Below are 21,560 nucleotides of genomic sequence, written 5' to 3' on the forward strand. Positions count from 1 at the left end.
GGGGGATGTAGGATGTGGGATGGGGATGTGGGATGGGGGTGGGGGATGTGGGTGGGGGATGTGGGTGGGGCGTGGGGGATGTGGGATGTAGGATGTGGGATAGGGATGGGGGTGGGGGATGTGGGTGGGGGTGGGGGATGTGGGTGGGGGTGGGGGATGTGGAAAGGGATGTTTAAGGTGTAAAATATGATTGTGTAACTTTGTGTTACCAAAGACCAAAACACCACTTATGTCTTCTTCAATGTCTTACATTTTCATTTTTTTTTTTACCAAAGACTGCAAATAGAAAATGTACATCCAAAGCATCATTAACCTGCTCACCCTTCTGCCAGTCACCTAAACACTGTCTGCAGACACATCGTCACCCACTCCCCCTCCTCTCACACCCAGATAACCGTGTTCCTGTTATTGTGGTTATTGTCCATCCTACTGTGTCTCTGCGTAACAGGGTCTTATTCATTAGCGCACACCAAACCAAAACACTTTGCAACGGAAAATGAAAAATAGGGACACATTCAGGTCGTCTCCCTCTCTCTGTTTCAGTGCGTTTTCTTCTTTTTGATGACCTAATGAACATGACCGTGGCTGTGAGATGGTGTTGTAACAGATGTGAAAAGGCTAGCTTAGTTAGCGGTGGTGCGCGCTAAATAGCGTTTCAATCGGTGACTTCACTTGCTCTGAGACCTTGAAGTAGTGGTTCCCCTTTGCTCTGCAAGGGCCGCGGCTTTTGTGGAGCGATGGGTAACGATGCTTCGTGGTGTGACTGTTGTTGATGTGTGCAGAGGGTCCCTGGTTTGCGCCCGGGTATGGGGGCGAGGGGACGGTCTACAGTTATACTGTTACACAGACACAAAGCTGAGACTGACCAAGTACATCCCAAAGACAGCGACCCCTTCTATTATCCTTCCTGTTCACTCTAGGGACCCTTGATTATTTGTGTCTTGACATTGTCTGCTAATAGTTGGGGGAAGAAAAGAGATCGTTTAGGGAGGTGGAACTGAATATGTTGTCTGGTCACAGAAGGGTCTCCAGGCATGGTGGTCATTGTGTAGTTCGGCTGGATGCTATGATAGTGTCAGTCTGAGAGAGGGGGGGGGGAATGGCCGTTATATGATTATCGCTGTGCTTAAAGGTCCAATGCAACCTTTTTTATCTCAATATCAAATCATTTATTGGTAACAATTAAGTAGCTTACTGTTATTGTTTTCAATTAAAATAGTCAAAAACAAACAAAAATAGCTTTGTATCAAAAAGCTACTTCTTAAGCAACAATTTTGCGAGGACTGTCTGGGCGTGGTCTGAAATCTACCTGTTATTGGCAGAGAGGTTTGGAACTCTCTTTCTTATTGGTCTATGAACCAACTTACTGCTTGGTGATGTCACCAGGCAGGCCAAAACTCCATCCCAACAAAACAGGCTATAATTTCTGGCAGTCTTTTCAAACAGCTAAAACACTAAAAGGGCATTATCATAATTTTCTAAATGTCACTCGATTATTTCAACCTCATAGTGTGGAAGTAAATATAAAACACAGAAAAATCACATTTTTGACTGAACTGGGCCCTTTAAACTTGCCTGTCTGAATACTTCTGCCTTCTACAATGCCTTCTCATTCTTCTACATCCCATCTTTCCTTCCCTTTCTCCTTCTGCCCAGTACCCTGCCCTGAACCTTAGTCACTGTTACTAGCCGGCTACCACCCAGTATCCTGCCCTGAACCTTAGTCACTGTTACTAACCAGCTACCACCCAGTACCCTGCCCTGAACCTTAGTCACTGTTCCTAGCCAGCTACCACCCAGTACCCTGCCCTGAACCTTAGTCACTGTTACTAGCCAGCTACCACCCAGTACCCTGCCCTGAACCTTAGTCACTGTTACTAGCCAGCTACCACCCAGTACCCTGCCCTGAACCTTAGTCACTGTTACTAACCGGCTACCACCCAGTACCCTGCCCTGAACCTTAGTCACTGTTACTAGCCAGCTACCACCCAGTACCCTGCCCTGAACCTTAGTCACTGTTACTAGCCGGCTACCACCCGGTTACTCAACCCTTAGTCACTGTTACTAGCCGGCTACCACCCGGTTACTCAACCCTGCACCTTAGTCACTGTTACTAGCCGGCTACCACCCAGTACCCTGCCCTGAACCTTAGTCACTGTTACTAGCCGGCTACCACCCGGTTACTCAACCCTGCACCTTAAAGTCTGCTGCCCTATGTACATTGACATTGAACACTGGTCACTTTAATAATGTTTACAGTGCCTTGCGAAAGTATTCGACCCCCTTGAACTTTGCAACCTTTTGCCACATTTCAGGCTTCAAACATAAAGATATAAAACTGTATTTTTTTGTGAAGAATCAACAACAAGTGGGACACAATCATGAAGTGGAACGACATTTATTGGATATTTCAAACTTTTTTAACAAATCAAAAACTGAAAAATTGGGCGTGCAAAATTGTATGATGTTTGTGTTTAAACACTGTTAGTGAAGACTAGACCATATGTAGACAGAATATAGTGTGTATGATGTCATAGATATGCAGTATGTCTTTGAATAAACCCATACTCACAACAAACAAACTAACTAACAATCAAACACATTTCAGTGAGAGTGTCATGTTTTGTCATATATTGTCTTGTCCTTGTGCTTTCCCTTCTGTTCGTTTCCCCCTGCTGGTCTTATTAGGTTCTTTCCCTATTTCTATCCCTCTCTCTCCCCCTCCCTCTCTCCCTCTCTCTCTCTCTCTCTCTATCGTTCCGTTCCTGCTCCCAGCTGTTCCTCATTCTCCTAACTACCTCATTTACTCTTTCACACCTGTCCCCTATTTTGCCCTCTGATTAGAGTCCCTATTTCTCCCTCTGTTTTCCGCTTCTGTCCTTGTCGGATCATTGTTTGATGTGTGCTGTGCTGTGTTCTTGTTCCGTCGTGTTTTTGCCTTCTTCAGATGCTGCGTGTGAGCAGGTGTCTATGTCAGCTACGGCCTGTGCCTTCCCGAAGCGACCTGCAGTCTGTGGTCGCGTCTCCAGTCGTTCCTCTCTACTGACGAGAGGATTTCAGTTTTCCTGTTTGTATTTTCCTGAGATAATTTCCAGGATTATCGTTTTTGTTAAAGACTGGAATAAAGACTCTGTTTCTGTTAAGTCGCTTTTGGGTCCTCATTCACCAGCATAACAGAGAGTTTATTCTCATTGGGTTATATCCATTCTGATTGGGTTATATCTAGTCTGATTGGGTTATATCCATTCTGATTGGGTTATATCTAGTCTGATTGGGTTATATCCATTCTGATTGGGTTATATCTAGTCTGATTGGGTTATATCCATTCTGATTGGATTATATCCATTCTGATTGGGTTATATCCATTCTGATTGGGTTATACCCATTCTGATTGGGTTATATCTAGTCTGATTGGGTTATATCTAGTCTGATTGGGTTATATCCATTCTGATTGGGTTATATCTAGTCTGATTGGATTATATCCATTCTGATTGGGTTATATCCATTCTGATTGGGTTATATAAGTCGCTCTGGATAAGAGCGTCTGCTAAATGACTTAAATGTAAATGTAAATGTTATATCTAGTCTGATTGGATTATATCCATTCTGATTGGGTTATATCCATTCTGATTGGGTTATACCCATTCTGATTGGGTTATATCTAGTCTGATTGGGTTATATCTAGTCTGATTGGGTTATATCCATTCTGATTGGGTTATATCTAGTCTGATTGGGTTATATCCATTCTGATTGGATTATATCCATTCTGATTGGGTTATATCCATTCTGATTGGGTTATACCCATTCTGATTGGGTTATATCTAGTCTGATTGGGTTATATCCATTCTAATTGGATTATATCCATTCTGATTGGGTTATACCCATTCTGATTGGGTTATATCCATTCTGATTGGGTTATACCCATTCTCGTTGGGTTATACCCATTCTGATTGGGTTATACCCATTCTCATCGGCTTATATCCATTCTCATCAGCTTATATCCATTCTCATTGGGTTATATCCATTCTGATTGGGTTATATTCACTGCCCTATATACTGTATAGAGTATTTGTCCTTGGTTATACCTGTCAGTAAAGGACATTAGGTTCAGAAAATCCCTCACTGTGGGAAGAGCAGTAAAGAGAAGCCATATTCTTCTGGTTAAAATACAGTATGAATGATTCATTCCCTAAATGTGGGACAAGGACTGGTCAGGACTCAGGAGAGAGTCTCCCACAAAGGGGTGTATAATGCTTACCCTGCTGTACTATCCACTGTAATTATGTCCAATCTGTCCAGATGTTTTTATATGGAAGGACCCCTGGAAAGTGAGAAGGCACACCTCAAGAAGCCCAGTGTTTGTCACTTCGGTCTCGAACAGTGTCAAATGTTGTTGATTCTACAGAGGGAAATGCATGTGTGTTATACAGATGGTATGACTGTATAAAATACTCCTTTGTCATTCAGAATTAATCTCCCAGACACACACGCACGCACACACACACACACTCACACAGAGGTCCATTGAGAACTTCCACAGGAGGAAAATCTGTGTGAAGCTCCTGCGGATGACACGGGACATGAGATATGTTACTATGGAGACAGTGTAATGTACTGTAAGGGCCCCTGTAGAGAGTCAGGGGGTCAGAGAAGGGGGACAGTTTATGAAGGTGCACTTTGTTGCTCTTCCTTTCTCTCTCTCTGTATCTTTTATTTCTCTCTTTCTCTCTCTCTCTTTTACTCTCTCTCTCTTTTGCTTTCTTTCTTTCTTTCTTTCTTTCTTTCTTTCTTTCTTTCTCTCTCTCTCTCTCGCTCTCTCTCTTTTGCTCTCTCTCTCTCTCTTTTGCTTTCTCTCTCTCTCTTTTGCTTTCTCTCTCTCTCTCTTTTGCTTTCTCTCCCTCTCTCAATCCTATATCGTTGTATCTGGACAGTGTGGCCATGATGAGTGAAATTGGAACTTTCAGAAATCTGAGGATCTCTGCTCATCGCTGTCTGATGAGATGTCCTTCTTCCTGTTATAGAGAGAGAGAGAGAGGGTATAGAAGTGTTATTCCAGTCCGGCACTGCATCACACAGCTCAGCCTGCACTCCACTCTCTCCTCTCATCATGAACCTGCTAGTAGTCTGTCTGTGCTATGCAGTTTTGGAGCTCTTGGCAGGCAATTGTAAGTATAATATTTTCCTCCTTAGTGGTCATTTTATTCATGTAGTGAATACTTCATTATCCCTTATTCAGGTTTTTATGTGACCCAGAGTGCGGAGATATGCTGATGATTTGTGTGTTTATATATGAATTGCTTTCAATAATATGCACGACAAAACAATGCATGATTAGCATTGTGTTGTATTGCTTGTCTTTGCATGCTGACTGCCTCCTAAAGTAGAAACCTATTTACTCAGCAGTACACATAATGTTCAGGGTCTAGACATCTGTTGTCACTTATAAAGGTATTATATTGGTGTCACAATCCTTTGATGATGAATAGAACAGAATTTAGATTATAAATTCTGCTGTCAGCAGAAAATCTAATCTGTCCTTCTGGGATGAACTCACAGGCCAGGTTTCTTGAACACAGATTAAGCCTTTTTCTGGACTAAAAAACATGCCCAGAGGAGATTCTGTATGTAGCATGCCTTGTTGTCCAGAACTAGTTAGAAACCGAGCTGTACTTACTGTATTACCAACAGTAACAATGACAGGGATTTTTCCTCTCTCTGGTATTACACAACCCTGTGAAGGCAAGCTCTCTCTGGTGTTACACAGCAATGTGAAGACAAGCTCTCTCTGGTGTTACACAGCCCTGTGAAGACAAGCTCTCTCTGGTGTTACACAGCCCTGTGAAGACAAGCTCTCTCTGGTGTTACACAGCCCTGTGAAGACAAGCTCTCTTTGGTGTTACACAGCCCTGTGAAGACAAGCTCTCTCTGGTGTTACACAGCCCTGTGAAGACAAGCTCTCTCTGGTGTTACACAGCCCTGTGAAGACAAGCTCTCTCTGGTGTTACACCGCCCTGTGAAGACAAGCTCTCTCTGGTGTTACACAGCCCTGTGAAGACAAGCTCTCTCTGGTGTTACACAGCCCTGTGAAGACAAGCTCTCTCTGGTGTTACACAGCCCTGTGAGATCGAGGAGAGAGGAACACTATGGGGATGTATGTGTCTCAAATGGCACCGTATTCCCTATATAGTGCACTACTTTCGACCAGGGCCCATAGGGATCTGGTCAAAAGTAGTGCATCATGTAGGGAACAGGATACCATTTGGGATGCATCCTAGAGGAGACACTAGAGGACACAGGTAGAAAGTAAGGTCAGATAGGGAAACCTTTATTCGCCTCTGGAGTCGGAGGTCACAGAACCAGCAACTTTAATGTCTGCTAGCTGAGCCTGGTGAGACCACTGGACATGAAAAGGAGAAGTACTTAACCCTTTGTGTTCTTTACATCCTTTTTTTGGTCCTAAAATGTTTGTGATTTCATTGCCCTGTTTATGAGTAACCAGTAGAACAACATTTACAACACTGGTGGATTTTTGTGCCGAAACCAACGAACCAACACTGATTCAAAGTGTATTGGTTATTTGTAAATGCATACTTCGGAATTTAAATGATGTAATTATAATCATGTTTTTTATCAGGACTTTTTAAGCTAGAGGGTGAAATGAGCCTCTATTCAGTTGTTCTCAGCAGAACTATTCTCTACTGGTTCTAAGAGGTGTGAAAGGAGCCTGTATTCTCTACTGGTTCTAAGAGGTGGGAAAGGAGCCTGTATTCCCTACTGGTTCTAAGAGGTGTGAAAGGAGCCTGTATTCTCTACTGGTTCTAAGAGGTGTGAAAGGAGCCTGTATTCCCTACTGGTTCTAAGAGGTGTGAAAGGAGCCTGTATTCTCTACTGGTTCTAAGAGGTGGGAAAGGAGCCTGTATTCTCTACTGGTTCTAAGAGGTGTGAAAGGAGCCTGTATTCCCTACTGGTTCTAAGAGGTGTGAAAGGAGCCTGTATTCCCTACTGGTTCTAAGAGGTGTGAAAGGAGCCTGTATTCCCTACTGGTTCTAAGAGGTGTGAAAGGAGCCTGTATTCTGTATTCCCTACTGGTTCTAAGAGGTGGGAAAGGAGCCTGTATTCCCTACTGGTTCTAAGAGGTGTGAAAGGAGCCTGTATTCCCTACTGGTTCTAAGAGGTGTGAAAGGAGCCTGTATTCCCTACTGGTTCTATTCCCTACTGGTTCTAAGAGGTGTGAAAGGAGCCTGTATTCCTACTGGTTCTAAGAGGTGTGAAAGGAGCCTGTATTCCCTACTGGTTCTAAGAGGTGGGAAAGGAGCCTGTATTCCCTACTGGTTCTAAGAGGTGTGAAAGGAGCCTGTATTCCCTACTGGTTCTAAGAGGTGTGAAAGGAGCCTGTATTCCCTACTGGTTCTAAGAGGTGTGAAAGGAGCCTGTATTCCCTACTGGTTCTAAGAGGTGTGAAAGGAGCCTGTATTCCCTACTGGTTCTAAGAGGTGTGAAAGGAGCCTGTATTCCCTACTGGTTCTAAGAGGTGTGAAAGGAGCCTGTATTCCCTACTGGTTCTAAGAGGTGGGAAAGGAGCCTGTATTCCCTACTGGTTCTAAGAGGTGTGAAAGGAGCCTGTATTCCCTACTGGTTCTAAGAGGTGTGAAAGGAGCCTGTATTCCCTACTGGTTCTAAGAGGTGTGAAAGGAGCCTGTATTCCCTACTGGTTCTAAGAGGTGTGAAAGGAGCCTGTATTCCCTACTGGTTCTAAGAGGTGTGAAAGTTGTTGTTATGGGAACCGTATTATTCCACATTCTGCATGTTTTGTAATGTATTATATTGTACATTATTTCTAGACCTTTCCAGGGTTTTTTTCACAATTTTTCCAGCTGGTTTCCACCTGTCTGCCCTACAACACTATAATCAGGTTTCTATCTGTCTGCCCTACAACACTATAAGCAGCTTTCTATCTGTCTGCCCTACAACACTATCATCAGGTTTCCATCTGTCTGCCCTACAACACTATAAGCAGCTTTCTATCTGTCTGCCCTACAACACTATAATCAGGTTTCCACCTGTCTGCCCTACAACACTATAATCAGGTTTCCACCTGTCTGCCCTACAACACGAATCAGTTTTCTATCTATCTGCCCTACAACACTATAATCATGTTTCCATCTGTCTGCCCTACAACACTATAATCATGTTTCCATCTGTCTGCCCTACAACACTATAATCATGTTTCCATCTGTCTGCCCTACAACACTATAATCCGGGTTCTATCTGTCTGCCCTACAACACTATAATCCGGGTTCTATCTGTCTGCCCTACAACACTATAATCCGGTTTCTATCTGTCTGCCCTACAACACTATCATCAGGTTTCCATCTGTCTGCCCTACAACACTATAATCAGGTTTCCATCTGTCTGCCCTACAACACTATCATCAGGTTTCCTTCTGTCTGCCCTACAACACTATAATCAGGTTTCTATCTGTCTGCCCTACAACACTATAATCAGGTTTCCATCTGTCTGCCCTACAACACTATAATCAGGTTTCCATCTGTCTGCCCTACAACACTATAATCAGGTTTCCATCTGTCTGCCCTTCAACTCTATGATCCGGTTTCTATCTGTCTGCCCTACAACACTATAATCCGGTTTCTATCTGTCTGCCCTACAACACTATAATCTGGTTTCTATCTGTCTGCCCTACAACACTATAATCAGGTTTCCATCTGTCTGCCCTACAACACTATAATCAGGTTTCCATCTGTCTGCCCTACAACACTATCATCAGGTTTCCATCTGTCTGCCCTACAACACTATCATCAGGTTTCCATCTGTCTGCCCTACAACACTATAATCCGGTTTCTATCTGTCTGCCCTACAACACTATAATCAGGTTTCCATCTGTCTGCCCTTCAACTCTATGATCCGGTTTCTATCTGTCTGCCCTACAACACTATAATCCGGTTTCTATCTGTCTGCCCTACAACACTATAATCTGGTTTCTATCTGTCTGCCCTACAACACTATAATCAGGTTTCCATCTGTCTGCCCTACAACACTATAATCAGGTTTCCATCTGTCTGCCCTACAACACTATCATCAGGTTTCCATCTGTCTGCCCTACAACACTATAATCCGGTTTCTATCTGTCTGCCCTACAACACTATAATCAGGTTTCCATCTGTCTGCCCTACAACACTATCATCAGGTTTCCATCTGTCTGCCCTACAACACTATAATCCGGTTTCTATCTGTCTGCCCTACAACACTATAATCAGGTTTCTATCTGTCTGCCCTACAACATTATAATCAGGTTTCCATCTGTCTGCCCTACAACACTATCATCAGGTTTCCATCTGTCTGCCCTACAACACTATAATCAGGTTTCCATCTGTCTGCCCTACAACACTTTAATCAGGTTTCTGTCATACAATATCATGTAAAGTTTTATTTTTCCATGTTTCAGGATCTGACTCAATACGAGGAAGGTGTTCTTAATATGTTGTCCATTCAGTGTATATTATATCACATCCCATATACCGTGTAATACTACACACGTTGTTTCCATGTCTTCCTGCAGGTCAGGAGGTCATACAGGACCGTATAGTCGGAGGTTACGCTCCAGCACCCAATTCCATCAAATACATTGTGTCCTTACAGACCACCAAGGGACAGCACTTCTGTGGCGGATCGCTAGTGCACAAGTACTGGGTGCTTACAGCCGCTCACTGTAACATAGGGTGAGTCCGTCAATGTACTGCTTTATTACACTGAGGAGAAGTTAGCATGACTCTAAACACTGTATCCATATGCCACAGATGTGCAGTACTACAGTGACATGTTTTTCTTACTTGCTCTTTCCTAATACTGTAGTAGTAAGATAAAAAATAAAAAATAAATACATTTGAAAAAGTAAAGCAGAACAAAACAAAACACAAAACTTAGAAATAACCGTGTATTACTGTCTCTGTCACATGTTAAAAACTTCACACGTGTCCAAAACCACATGTCCCACTCATGAAAATGTATATAAAAAATACTAGAATTTCACATGATTTGTTTCACACAGGTGTTCATACGTCCAATAACCACGTGTTTATAACCACGTGTGTTTATAACCACGTGTGTTTTTAACCACGTGTGTTTATAACCACGTGTGTATATAACCACGTGTGTATATAACCACGTGTTTATAACCACGTGTGTTTATAACCACGTGTGTTTATAACCACGTGTGTATATAACCACGTGTGTTTATAACCACGTGTTTTTATAACCACGTGTGTTTATAACCACGTGTGTTTTTAACCACGTGTGTTTATAACCACGTGTGTTTTTAACCACGTGTGTTTTTAACCACGTGTGTTTATAACCACGTGTGTTTATAACCACGTGTGTTTTTAACCACGTGTGTTTTTAACCACGTGTGTTTATAACCACGTGTGTTTATAACCACGTGTGTATATAACCACGTGTGTTTATAACCACGTGTGTTTTTAACCACGTGTGTTTTTACATTTACCTGTGATTTTTTTTCATGTGTTTTTGTTGTTGTTGTGAGAATCAGTCCTGATCTCTGTTGGTTTGTTGTTAGCAGCCTCAGTGAGTCTTGGGACTGGGAGGTCAGACAGACAGTAAGGGCGATAAGAGACACACTGGGCTCAGCAGAGCAACCTTGGCATGTCTGTCATCGCAGCGCAGCGTTACACGACGAGGTGTCAACATGTCAGACGTTGTAGGTTCAGATAGGATAACAGTCACATTGTTCCTGTTTCACACAGGGAAGCATTGTACCCACTTATACACACACTCCAGTGCAGTCAGCGCAAAGGAAACTTTTGGGACGTTGAACGCACCTCAGATATCTTTTCCTTTGTTATTTGTTGCATAAAGCAGAAGGGAAAATGTATTTTAAATAACGTTAGTCAGTGTTTGCCACGTTGAACACAGCTCGTTGCACTCCACCGTCTAAGGACAGAGCAGATGGCAATGCTCCAATAATGTCAACAACGAGGTTGACTGTAGTATCTCTGATGTCTCCCTTGCCTCTCCTCCCAGGTCAGATCAGATGATGATTGTAGCAGGGGACTACTCTCTGAGTATGTTCGAGGGAACGGAGCAGTATTCCAAACCTCACAGAATCATCCCTCATCCGCTGTACGACAAGACCACCAACAATGCTGACATCATGCTCATCAAGGTACAGGATACAACCATAGACCATGTACATATTCACCTACCTTTCATATTCATGTTCATTATAACATCATTGTATACAGCTGTTTTAGGATGTTTGGCCAAGTGATAGGCCTTATATTAGAGTAACTAGCTGTGTATTACATTTGTAATTACCTTGTAATAACTTAGTAAGTACATGTATTTCAGTTTAGTTCAGTTCAATTATATTCTGTTCAATTCAACTCAATTCAAATCAGTCAACTCAAATCAGTCAACTCAATTCAACTCAAATCAACTCAATTCAACTCAAATCAGTCAACTCAAATCAACTCAAATCAGTCAACTCAATTCAACTCAAATCAGTCAACTCAAATCAGTCAACTCAATTCAACTCAATTCAACTCAAATCAGTCAACTCAATTCAACTCAAATCAGTCAACTCAATTCAACTCCCCCCTCTATCTCTTTTCTTCCACCCTTTGCAGCTGAGGGTTCCCATGGTGATGGGTAGCTATGTGTCCCTGGCACCCCTCCCTCGGCAGGGTACAGGGGTTATGGCGGGGCGGGTGTGTCGTGTGTCGGGGTGGGGGTACACCTCTCTGGGAGGGGGTCAGATCCCCTCCACCCTGCGGACTGTCAAGCTGCCCATCGTGTCATCGGCCAGGTGCAACAGCAGCGAGTCTTTCAATGGGAACATCACCTCCAACATGATCTGTGCCGGATACAATGCTGGGGGCAAGGACGCGTGCAAGGTACTGGACCTGATAGATGTAACAGGTTGAGTTTTTGAACACGCCCTATTGGCCTGTCAGTTCCCACGAGCTGTATAGGATTATTAAGGTTGCGTTCGAGAACCTATTTCCTTAATCTATAGTTACACAACACAATCACATTTTAATTCCAAATTTCCTCTCTTCTCATGATAGTTACCTACCTTGTGGTGGCCTCAGAAAATGAGACACGTTGTCATGGAAACTGAGTGTGGGTGTGGTGTACCTTGTGGTTTCCAGGGAGATTCCGGCGGACCGCTGGTGTGCGAGGGGCGTGTCTACGGTGTGGTATCATGGGGAAACGGCTGCGGAGATGCCAAGTTTCCGGGCGTTTACACAGCGGTGTCCAGGTTCCGGCGGTGGGTCGACAGAACCATCTACAGCTCCTACACACGCTGTCTGAAGTATTAAAGAGAAGTAGAGTGGGGGAGGGAGAGAGGGAAAGAGAGAGAGAGAGGTAGAGGAGAGAGAGAGAGAGGTAGAGGAGAGAGATAGAGGAGAGAGAGAGAGCGAAAGAGGTGGAGAGAGAGAGAGAGAGAGAGAGAGAGAGAGAGAGAGAGAGAGAGAGAGAGAGAGGTAGAGGAGAGAGGTAGAGGAGAGAGAGAGGGGTAGAGGAGAGAGAGAGCGAAAGAGGGGGAGGGAGAGGTAGAAAGGGGGAGAGAGAGAGGGGTAGAGATGGGGAGATGGAGAGAGAGCGAGAGAGAGAGGTAGAGAAGGGGGAGAGAGAGCGAAAGAGGGGGAGAGAGAAGTAGAGATGGGGAGAAAGAGAGATCGAAAGAGGGGAGGAGAGAGTGGTAAAGAGGGGGAGAGAGAGAGGTAAAGAAGGGGTGGGGTAGAGGGGGATTGAGAGAGGGGTAGAGAGGGGGAGAGAGGGGCAGACAGAGAGAGGTAGAGAGGTGCAGACAGAGAGAGGTAAAGATGGGGAGAGGTAGAGGGGGATTGAGAGAGGGGGAGAGAGGGGCAGACAGAGAGAGGGAGAGAGGGGTAGAGGGGGAGAGAGAGGTGCAGACAGAGAGAGGTAGAGAGGGGGAGACAGAGAGAGGGAGAGAGGGGTAGAGAGGGGGAGAGAGGGGCAGACAGAGAGAGGTAGAGAGGTGCAGACAGAGAGAGGTAGAGAGGGGGAGACAGAGTATAAAATGACAAAATGTTTTCCAGTAACGATGATTGACAGAGTGTATAATGGCTATTATAGAAGGTGTTGATGGTACCAGAGACACCACACAAGTCATTGTACAATCATAACTACTTAAATGAGGTTGTGATGAAACTATTTGAGAAAGAAAGGCTCCTGTCAGGAGTGCCTGTGTTACTGTAGATGTCAACGGTCTCTATTCATGAACAGACACCACCATTTGGGTCAAACAACACCGTATGGATTCCTCATTTGTAATTAGGAATTTACTGACACGTACTTCCTCATCATTTTATACAAATAAATGCCCGGATTTTAAAACACGTTGAATTTTGTTTTACAGTTCTTCATTTGTATCCCTCTGATTGATGAGTAATAAGACATGCAGGGCTGCACTAACTATTATAACACATGAATAATCCACTGATACGTTAACACAGACGTCAGATACATGTCTCTATACAGAAGGGTATAACACATACATCAGATACATGTCTCTATACAGAAGGGTATAACACATGAATAATCCACTGATACGTTAACACAGACGTCAGATACATGTCTCTATACAGAAGGGTATAACACATGAATAATCCACTGATACGTTAACACAGACGTTAGATACATGTCTCTATACAGAAGGGTATAACACATACATCAGATACATGTCTCTATACAGAAGGGTATAACACAGACGTCAGATACATGTCTCTATACAGAAGGGTATAACACAGACGTCAGATACATGTCTCTATACAGAAGGGTATAACACATACATCAGATACATGTCTCTATACAGAAGGGTATAACACATACATCAGATACATGTCTCTATACAGAAGGGTATAACACAGACGTCAGATACATGTCTCTATACAGAAGGGTATAACACAGACGTCAGATACATGTCTCTATACAGAAGGGTATAACACATACATCAGATACATGTCTCCATACAGAAGGGTATAACACAGACGTCAGATACATGTCTCTATACAGAAGGGTATAACACAGACGTCAGATACATGTCTCTAACATCAGGGCTCTCCTTTGATTCCCACGGGTCCTGGGAGACTGGGTGAGACAGGGTGAGACAGGGTGAGACAGGGTGTGACAGGGCGAGACAGCGTGTGACAGGGTGAAACAGGGTGAGACAGGATGAGACAGAGTGAGACAGAGTGGGACAGAGTGAGACTGGGTGTGACAGGGTGAGACAGGGTGAAAGAGGGTGAGACAGGGTGAGACAGCGTGTGACAGGGTGAGACTAGGTGTGACAGGGTGAGACAGGGTGAGACAGGATGAGACAGAGTGAGACTGGGTGTGACAGGGTGAGACAGGGTGAAAGAGGGTAAGACAGGGTGAGACAGCGTGTGACAGGGTGAGACTAGGTGTGACAGGGCGAGACAGGGTGAGACAGGATGAGACAGAGTGAGACAGAGTGAGACTGGGTGTGACAGGGTGAGACTAGTTGTGACAGGGTGAGACTAGGTGTGACAGGGTGAGACTGGGTGTGACTAGGTGTGACAGGGTGAGACTGGGTGTGACAGGGTGAGACTGGGTGTGACAGGGCTAGACAGGGTGAGAAGGTGTGACAGGGTGAGACTAGGTGTGACAGGGTGAGACTGGGTGTGACAGGGTGAGACTGGGTGTGACAGGGCTAGACAGGGTGAGAAGGTGTGACAGGGTGAGACTAGGTGTGACAGGGTGAGACTGGGTGTGACTAGGTGTGACAGGGTGAGACTGGGTGTGACAGGGTGTGACTAGGTGTGACAGGGTGAGACTATGTGTGACAGGGTGAGACTAGGTGTGACAGGGTGAGACTAGGTGTGACAGGGTGTGACTAGGTGTGACAGGGTGAGACTAGGTGTGACAGGGCTAGACAGGGTGAGAAGGTGTGACAGGGTGAGACTAGGTGTGACAGGGTGAGACTGGGTGTGACTAGGTGTGACAGGGTGAGACTGGGTGTGACAGGGTGTGACTAGGTGTGACAGGGTGAGACTAGGTGTGACAGGGTGTGACTAGGTGTGACAGGGTGTGACTAGGTGTGACAGGGTGTGACAGGGTGAGACTGGGTGTGACAGGGTGAGACTAGGTGTGACAGGGTGTGACTAGGTGTGACAGGGTGAGACTAGGTGTGACAGGGTGAGACTAGGTGTGACAGGGTGAGACTAGGTGTGACAGGGTGAGACTAGGTGTGACAGGGTGAGACTAGGTGTGACAGGGTGTGACTAGGTGTGACAGGGTGAGACTAGGTGTGACAGGGTGAGACTAGGTGTGACAGGGTGAGACTAGGTGTGACAGGGTGAGACTAGGTGTGACAGGGTGAGACTAGGTGTGACAGGGTGAGACTAGGTGTGACAGGGTGTGACTAGGTGTGACAGGGTGAGACTAGGTGTGACAGGGTGAGACTAGGTGTGACAGGGTGAGACTAGGTGTGACAGGGTGAGACTAGGTGTGACAGGGTGAGACTAGGTGTGACAGGGTGAGACTAGGTGTGACAGGGTTGGACCAGGAACAGTAGACGGCATATTGAAGATGGCCCCGCTACAAGAGCTGGTGTTTGGTTTCATGTGTGTGCGTGTTTTCATCACCTCTCTCTTACTCCAGACCGCCTGTAAAACGAGAGGTTGGGAGAAATTATATTCTGTGATTTACTTACAACAACATCTCTCTCTCTCTATTACATTTCATATTTTAGTCATTTAGCAGATGCTCTTATCCAGAGAGACTTACCATAGTGAGCAGGAGTATGCCCCCCCCCCCCCCCTTCTCTCTTTCCATCTCTCATGAATGTTTCCTACAGGGATTTGATTGTGTTGTGTGGTTGAGTCTCCGTGTTCCACATGGAACAAAATGTGGTCTCCGGATAGAGTGGACTCAACCGGCCCCTTTGTGAGATTGTGTGAAAATATGGGGATTCAGAACATTACAACTGAACAAACTGTACCTGTGTAAAAGGTCTTAAGGGGCTTTATGTTCCCAGGTCAGTCTAGGTACATGGTTCAGGGTGAGAAACAGAACCAGGGCACATACATGAATCTGACCTCCAGTCTGTCTGATCATATAAGAAAACACTGCCATCCTCTGGTGAGGCTTCCTGCTTGTCTACTAGGTGGGTCCATCCATTACAACACTGCTGTAACACAAGGCAATAGGCTACACAGCACGACAGGAAGAACAACTATAGATCAATATAGGCCATCACACACTAGTTCGAGAAATACAGTGACAAGGCCTGTACAGTACACCAGTTCAACATTCAATTTTTAAATCAGCCAAAAATGTCAGTAGGCCTAACAATTCTCTGGACTACAAATATACTGTTGAATTTACATTTCCAAAATGTGAATCACCCTCTTTCTTACTTAGCCTATATAATACCGATGAAAATGCATTAATAATGTATAGCTCAATATTTTGTCTTCCAGTCGACCATATTCACCGTATAGCCTACAATAAATTCATAGTCCAATGTCAAATCAAATCAAATTTTATTTGTCACATACACATGGTTAGCAGATGTTAATGCGAGTGTAGCGAAATGCTTGTGCTTCTAGTTCCAACAATGCAGTGATAACCAACAAGTAATCTAACTAACAATTCCAAAACTACTGTCTTATAGACACAAGTGAAGGGGATAAGAATATGTACATTGTCTTTCCTAGCCACCATGCTTTTCATGTTTATTTGACCTTTATTTAACCAGGCAAGTCAGTTAAGAACAACTTCTTATTTTCAATGAAGGCCTGGGAACGGTGGGTTAACTGCCTGTTCAGGGGCTGAACGACAGATTTGTACCTTGTCAGCTCGGGGATTTGAACTTGCAACCTTTCGGTTAGTAGTCCAACGCTCTAACCACTAGGCTAGCCTGCCGCCCCAGTATTGCTTGCTGTTTTGGGTTTTAGGCTGAGTTTGTGTACAGCACTTTTGAGATATCAGCTGATGTAAGAAGGGCTTTATAAATACATGTGATTGAATTGGATTGTGATTCCAGCTAGACGACGTGCGGATGTAACATCAGTCCTCTGTCAGTCGGTCCAAACTGGAATCTTCTCCGTTCTGGATCGGCTGTGGTCTGCAGCACCACCTGCTCTGCTCTACCCCCCTCTCTCTCTGTCTCTCTCTCTCTCTCTACCCCCCTCTCTCTCTCTCTACCCCCCTCTCTCTCTCTCTGCTCTCCCCCTCTCTCTCTCTCTGCTCTCCCCCACTCTCTCTCTCTCTCTCTCTGCTCTCCCCCTCTCTCTCTCTCTCTCTCTCTCTCTCTCTCTCTCTACCCCTCTCTCTCTCTCTACCCCCCTCTCTCTGTCTCTCTCTCTCTACCCCCCTCTCTCTCTACCTCTACCTCTCTCTCTCTCTCTCTACCTCTCTCTCTCTCTCTCTCTGCTCTCCCCCTCTCTCTCTCTCTCTCTCTCTCTCTACTCTCTCTCTCTCTCTCTCTCTCTCTCTCTCTCTCTCTCTGCTCTCCCTCCCTCCGCCCGCGGGATCCGTGTTTTGCATCGCTCCTCAATTTGCATATTTTCCTCAGACTTTCCGTGCGGCGCTCCAGCCGTTCTTCCAGCTAGAAGGCGTACCACGGTGGCAATATCTATGCGCCCCGCGTTTACAGAACAATACGCACAGTAGAACCCACTGGAACATGTGAATAATGTTGCCGAAGCTTTCCGAAAGTAGAAATTGAGCGTTTAAAAAAAAATATTTGGGGGATCAATCGCGTTTTGGTTGCGCACCATACGAGACACGTGCCTTCGAGGTAAACAGACAGCAGGACTGGGCAGCCAGATAACGTCAGTAGTCTTGGTTAACGTTACATTGTTTTTCTCCTGTGTTACAAGCGTGCATAAGCGGTTATAACGCCACCATAGTGGACGTAGACGTCGAGCGGAGGTTCATTTTGTTTTCGTTTGTGCACCTCGGTTGATAATTAAGACGCAGTTGGACATGTCGGAAGTACTACAAGACAAAATGAGTCATTATGGAAATGAGGATGACGAGGGACACCTTTCCTTCACCTGTCGCCTCCAAGACACCAACAACTTCTTCAGCGGCTCGCAGGGGGGGAAACGCCCACCCAAACTTGGACAGATAGGCAGAAGCAAACGAGGTATCTGTGACCATCAAAGCATTTTCAGTTGTGTTATGGGGATGTCTTCTATGTTCATAATCATGGGATGGGAAGTCATGGGATGGGCAGTTCAATGGGAAGTCGAATCTGTTCACCATCTCCCCGTGATGCACAGTAGGCTATCGCATTCCATGACTGTAGTCTGATGATTATGGTATGGGGGTCAATGGGTTTTAACAATTCTGTTGGCATTGCAACACATGTTTGGATGCGCAGTGCTTGCACTCTTCAATGCCTTTTGATACAAGTGTTGTCGTGCTGTTCTACTGAATAGTCCAACCGACATGCATGCTGGGATTCTAGAGGATTCTAGAATATTTTCTGGATGTGTCTCTTATGTGTGTGTGTGTGTGTGTGTGTGTGTGTGTGTGTGTGTGTGTGTGTGTGTGTGTGTGTGTGTGTGTGTGTGTGTGTGTGTGTGTGTGTGTGTGTGTGTGTGTGTGTGTGTGTGTGTGTGTGTGTGTGTGTGTGTGTGTGTGTGTGTGTCGTGCATGACCAATTAAATAAACGTAGCACATGCAACACTTCCAAAACATGCTCACACACACACACACACACACACACACACACACACACACACACACACACACACCATCTCGCTTTCTCTACCTCTCGCTCTCTCTACTTCCGTGCTGTAGCCTAGTGCATGAGTTCCATGCATTCACATCAATGAGATATTCGATTCTTAGATGTGATAACGTGCCAACCCTCCTCCTCCTCCTCATCATCTCTTCCATGTTCTCCACAGTTGTCGAGGACGAGAACGGCGTTGACGAGGCGCTAAAAAACGGGACAGAGAAAACACAGACAGAGGCTTAAACACATCACCCCCCGGAAGGACATTGATTCTCATTTTCTATATGATATTTGCAGTTTTGATCCAAAGACAGTGTATATAAGCACTTTTAACCCATGTGGCAACAAGCACTTCCAGTCCCATCTCCTCTCTCTCCCAGTCCTCATGATGATCTCCTGAGACTTATACTGGCAGGATGGGGAAGCAGCCGAGATGGAGACAGAGATGAAGACAGAGGCGGAGACAGAAAGAGTGGTGGACACAGAGGTGGAGACAGACAGAGAGATGGACACAGAGGTGGAGACACAGAGAGTGATCGAGACAGAGGTGGAGACACAGAGAGTGATCGAGACAGAGGTGGAGACACAGAGAGTGATCGAGACAGAGGTGGAGACACAGAGAGTGATCGAGACAGAGGTGGAGACACAGAGAGTGATCGAGACAGAGGTGGAGACACAGAGAGTGATCGAGACAGAGATGAAGACAGAGGCGGAGACAGAAAGAGTGGTGGACACAGAGGTGGAGACAGACAGAAAGATGATGACAGAGGTGGAGACACAGAGAGATGGAGACAGAGGTGGAGACACAGAGAGATGGAGACAGAGGTGGAGACACAGAGAGCTGGAGACAGAGGTGGAGACAGAGAGTGATCAAGGCAGAGGTGGAGACAGAGATGAAGACAGTCAGAGACAGAGATGAAGAGAAAGGCGGAAACAGTGATGAAGACAGTGACAGAGATGAAGAGAGAGGCGGAGAGAGAGATGAAGACAGTGACAGAGATGAAGAGAGAGGCGGAGAGAGAGATGAAGACAGTGACAGAGATGAAGAGAGAGGCGGAGAGAGAGATGAAGACAGTGACAGAGATGAAGAGAGAGGCGGAGAGAGAGATGAAGATAGTGACAGAGATGAAGAGAGAGGCGGAGAGAGAGATGAAGACAGTGACAGAGATGAAGAGAGAGGCGGAGAGAGAGATGAAGATAGTGACAGAGATGAAGAGAGAGGCGGAGAGAGAGATGAAGACAGAGGTGGAGACAGATAAAGAGAGGCGGAGATGAAGATAGTGACAGAGATAAAGAGAGGTGGAGATGGAGATGAAGACAGAGACAAAGATGAAGAGAGAGGTGGAGACAGAGATGAAGACAGTGACAGAGATAAAGAGAGAGGTGGAGACAGAGATAAAGAGAGGTGGAGACAGAGATGAAGAGAGGTGGAGACAGAGATAAAGAGAGGTGGAGACAGAGATGAAGAGAGGTGGAGACAGAGATAAAGAGAGGTGGAGACAGAGATAAAGAGAGGTGGAGACAGAGATAAAGAGAGGTGGAGACAGAGATAAAGAGAGGTGGAGACAGAGATAAAGAGAGAGGTGGAGACAGAGATAAAGAGAGAGGTGGAGACAGAGATAAAGAGAGGTGGAGACAGAGAGAGAGGCAGAGATTAGCGGGAGATAAAGACAGAGGTGGAGACAGATAAAGAGAGGCGGAGATGAAGATAGTGACAGAGATAAAGAGAGGTGGAGACAGAGATAAAGAGAGGTGGAGACAGAAATGAAGAGAGGTGGAGACAGAGATAAAGAGAGGTGGAGACCGAGATGAAGACAGTGACAGAAATAAAGAGAGGCAGAGACAGAGAGAGAGGCAGAGATTAGCGGGAGATGAAGACAGAGGTGGAGACAGAGAGAGAGATGGAAACAGAGGCCCAGGTGAAATAGGTGAATTCTATCATGCAGGGTTTAGGCCCACAGAACTCTTCTAAAACAGGAATGGCCCAACCCTCCACCTGGAGAGCTACTGGGTGAGCAGCAGGCTTTTTCTCCAGCCCTACACTTTTTTTACACTAGTCAACCATTGGTCGTACAATCAAAACTCCTAAGCAGGCAGCCAACAAATGTAGCCGTGTAGAAAGGGTCTTTCACACACCAGATTCGGTCAATCAAGGTCCTGCGTAGCAGTTGATTAGTAGAATCAGGTGTGTTTACAGTAAATGACTTAAATGTAATGTAAATGTCTGGAGCGTCTGAACCATGTAACCAGGGGAGGATGATGAAGGAGGAAGACGATGAATCTAAGGTTCCAGCGGTAGAAAGAGACGATGCCGTCGAAACCTCACAGAAATCAGGGAAGGAACGGTTTTAAATGATCTACTTAACTAAAGCACACGTTGTTATATCAATCAAAACGTACCATATTACATAACCATTCTTTCTGCTCTTGATTCTTGATGACGACGAGTGCAAACAAATAATATAGGAAACGTGTAAATAAGAAATGGTAGCCCCACGTTCTGTTAGCCTGGGCGCCAGTCCGTTCCTGCTGTCCTTGTCAACTCCTTATGGAAGTGTCATGTTTGGCGTGACAATGAGTGATAAAGAGTTGGCAAGACAGCACAAATAGATCTGGGAATCAGGCGTTATGTTGCACAGTGGAGAAAAGAAGCAGTGAAATGGTTTGTCGTAATCTAACATAACGTGTCTGTATAAAGATGCCTTATTTATGGACCCTTTGGATGTGTATTTTACAGTTGCTCAAGGCCCGACTGAGGGACAGTTTTGTATGTAGAGAATTACGA

The 21,560-nt window shown here is 45.2% G+C and overlaps 2 protein-coding genes across 2 annotated transcripts; both read left to right on the plus strand.

The window, feature by feature from the left end:
• The first annotated feature begins 4,912 nt into the window (after nt 1–4,912).
• Nucleotides 4,913–12,428, plus strand: LOC124002936 (trypsin-like). The gene is made up of 5 exons (XM_046310788.1): nt 4,913–5,165; nt 9,578–9,737; nt 11,056–11,197; nt 11,661–11,927; nt 12,186–12,428. The coding sequence occupies exons 1-5, from the start codon at nt 5,108–5,110 to the stop codon at nt 12,354–12,356; spliced, it is 798 nt and encodes a 265-aa protein (XP_046166744.1). The 5' UTR covers nt 4,913–5,107; the 3' UTR covers nt 12,357–12,428.
• A 5,163-nt stretch (nt 12,429–17,591) lies between these two features.
• On the plus strand, nt 17,592–19,329 carry camk2n1 (calcium/calmodulin dependent protein kinase II inhibitor 1). Its single transcript, XM_046310791.1, has 2 exons — nt 17,592–18,178; nt 18,948–19,329. The coding sequence occupies exons 1-2, from the start codon at nt 18,016–18,018 to the stop codon at nt 19,016–19,018; spliced, it is 234 nt and encodes a 77-aa protein (XP_046166747.1). The 5' UTR covers nt 17,592–18,015; the 3' UTR covers nt 19,019–19,329.
• Nucleotides 19,330–21,560: the final 2,231 nt, after the last annotated feature.

The sequence above is a fragment of the Oncorhynchus gorbuscha genome, linkage group LG18 (genome assembly GCF_021184085.1).
Source record: "Oncorhynchus gorbuscha isolate QuinsamMale2020 ecotype Even-year linkage group LG18, OgorEven_v1.0, whole genome shotgun sequence".
NCBI classification, from domain to species: Eukaryota; Metazoa; Chordata; class Actinopteri; order Salmoniformes; family Salmonidae; genus Oncorhynchus; species Oncorhynchus gorbuscha.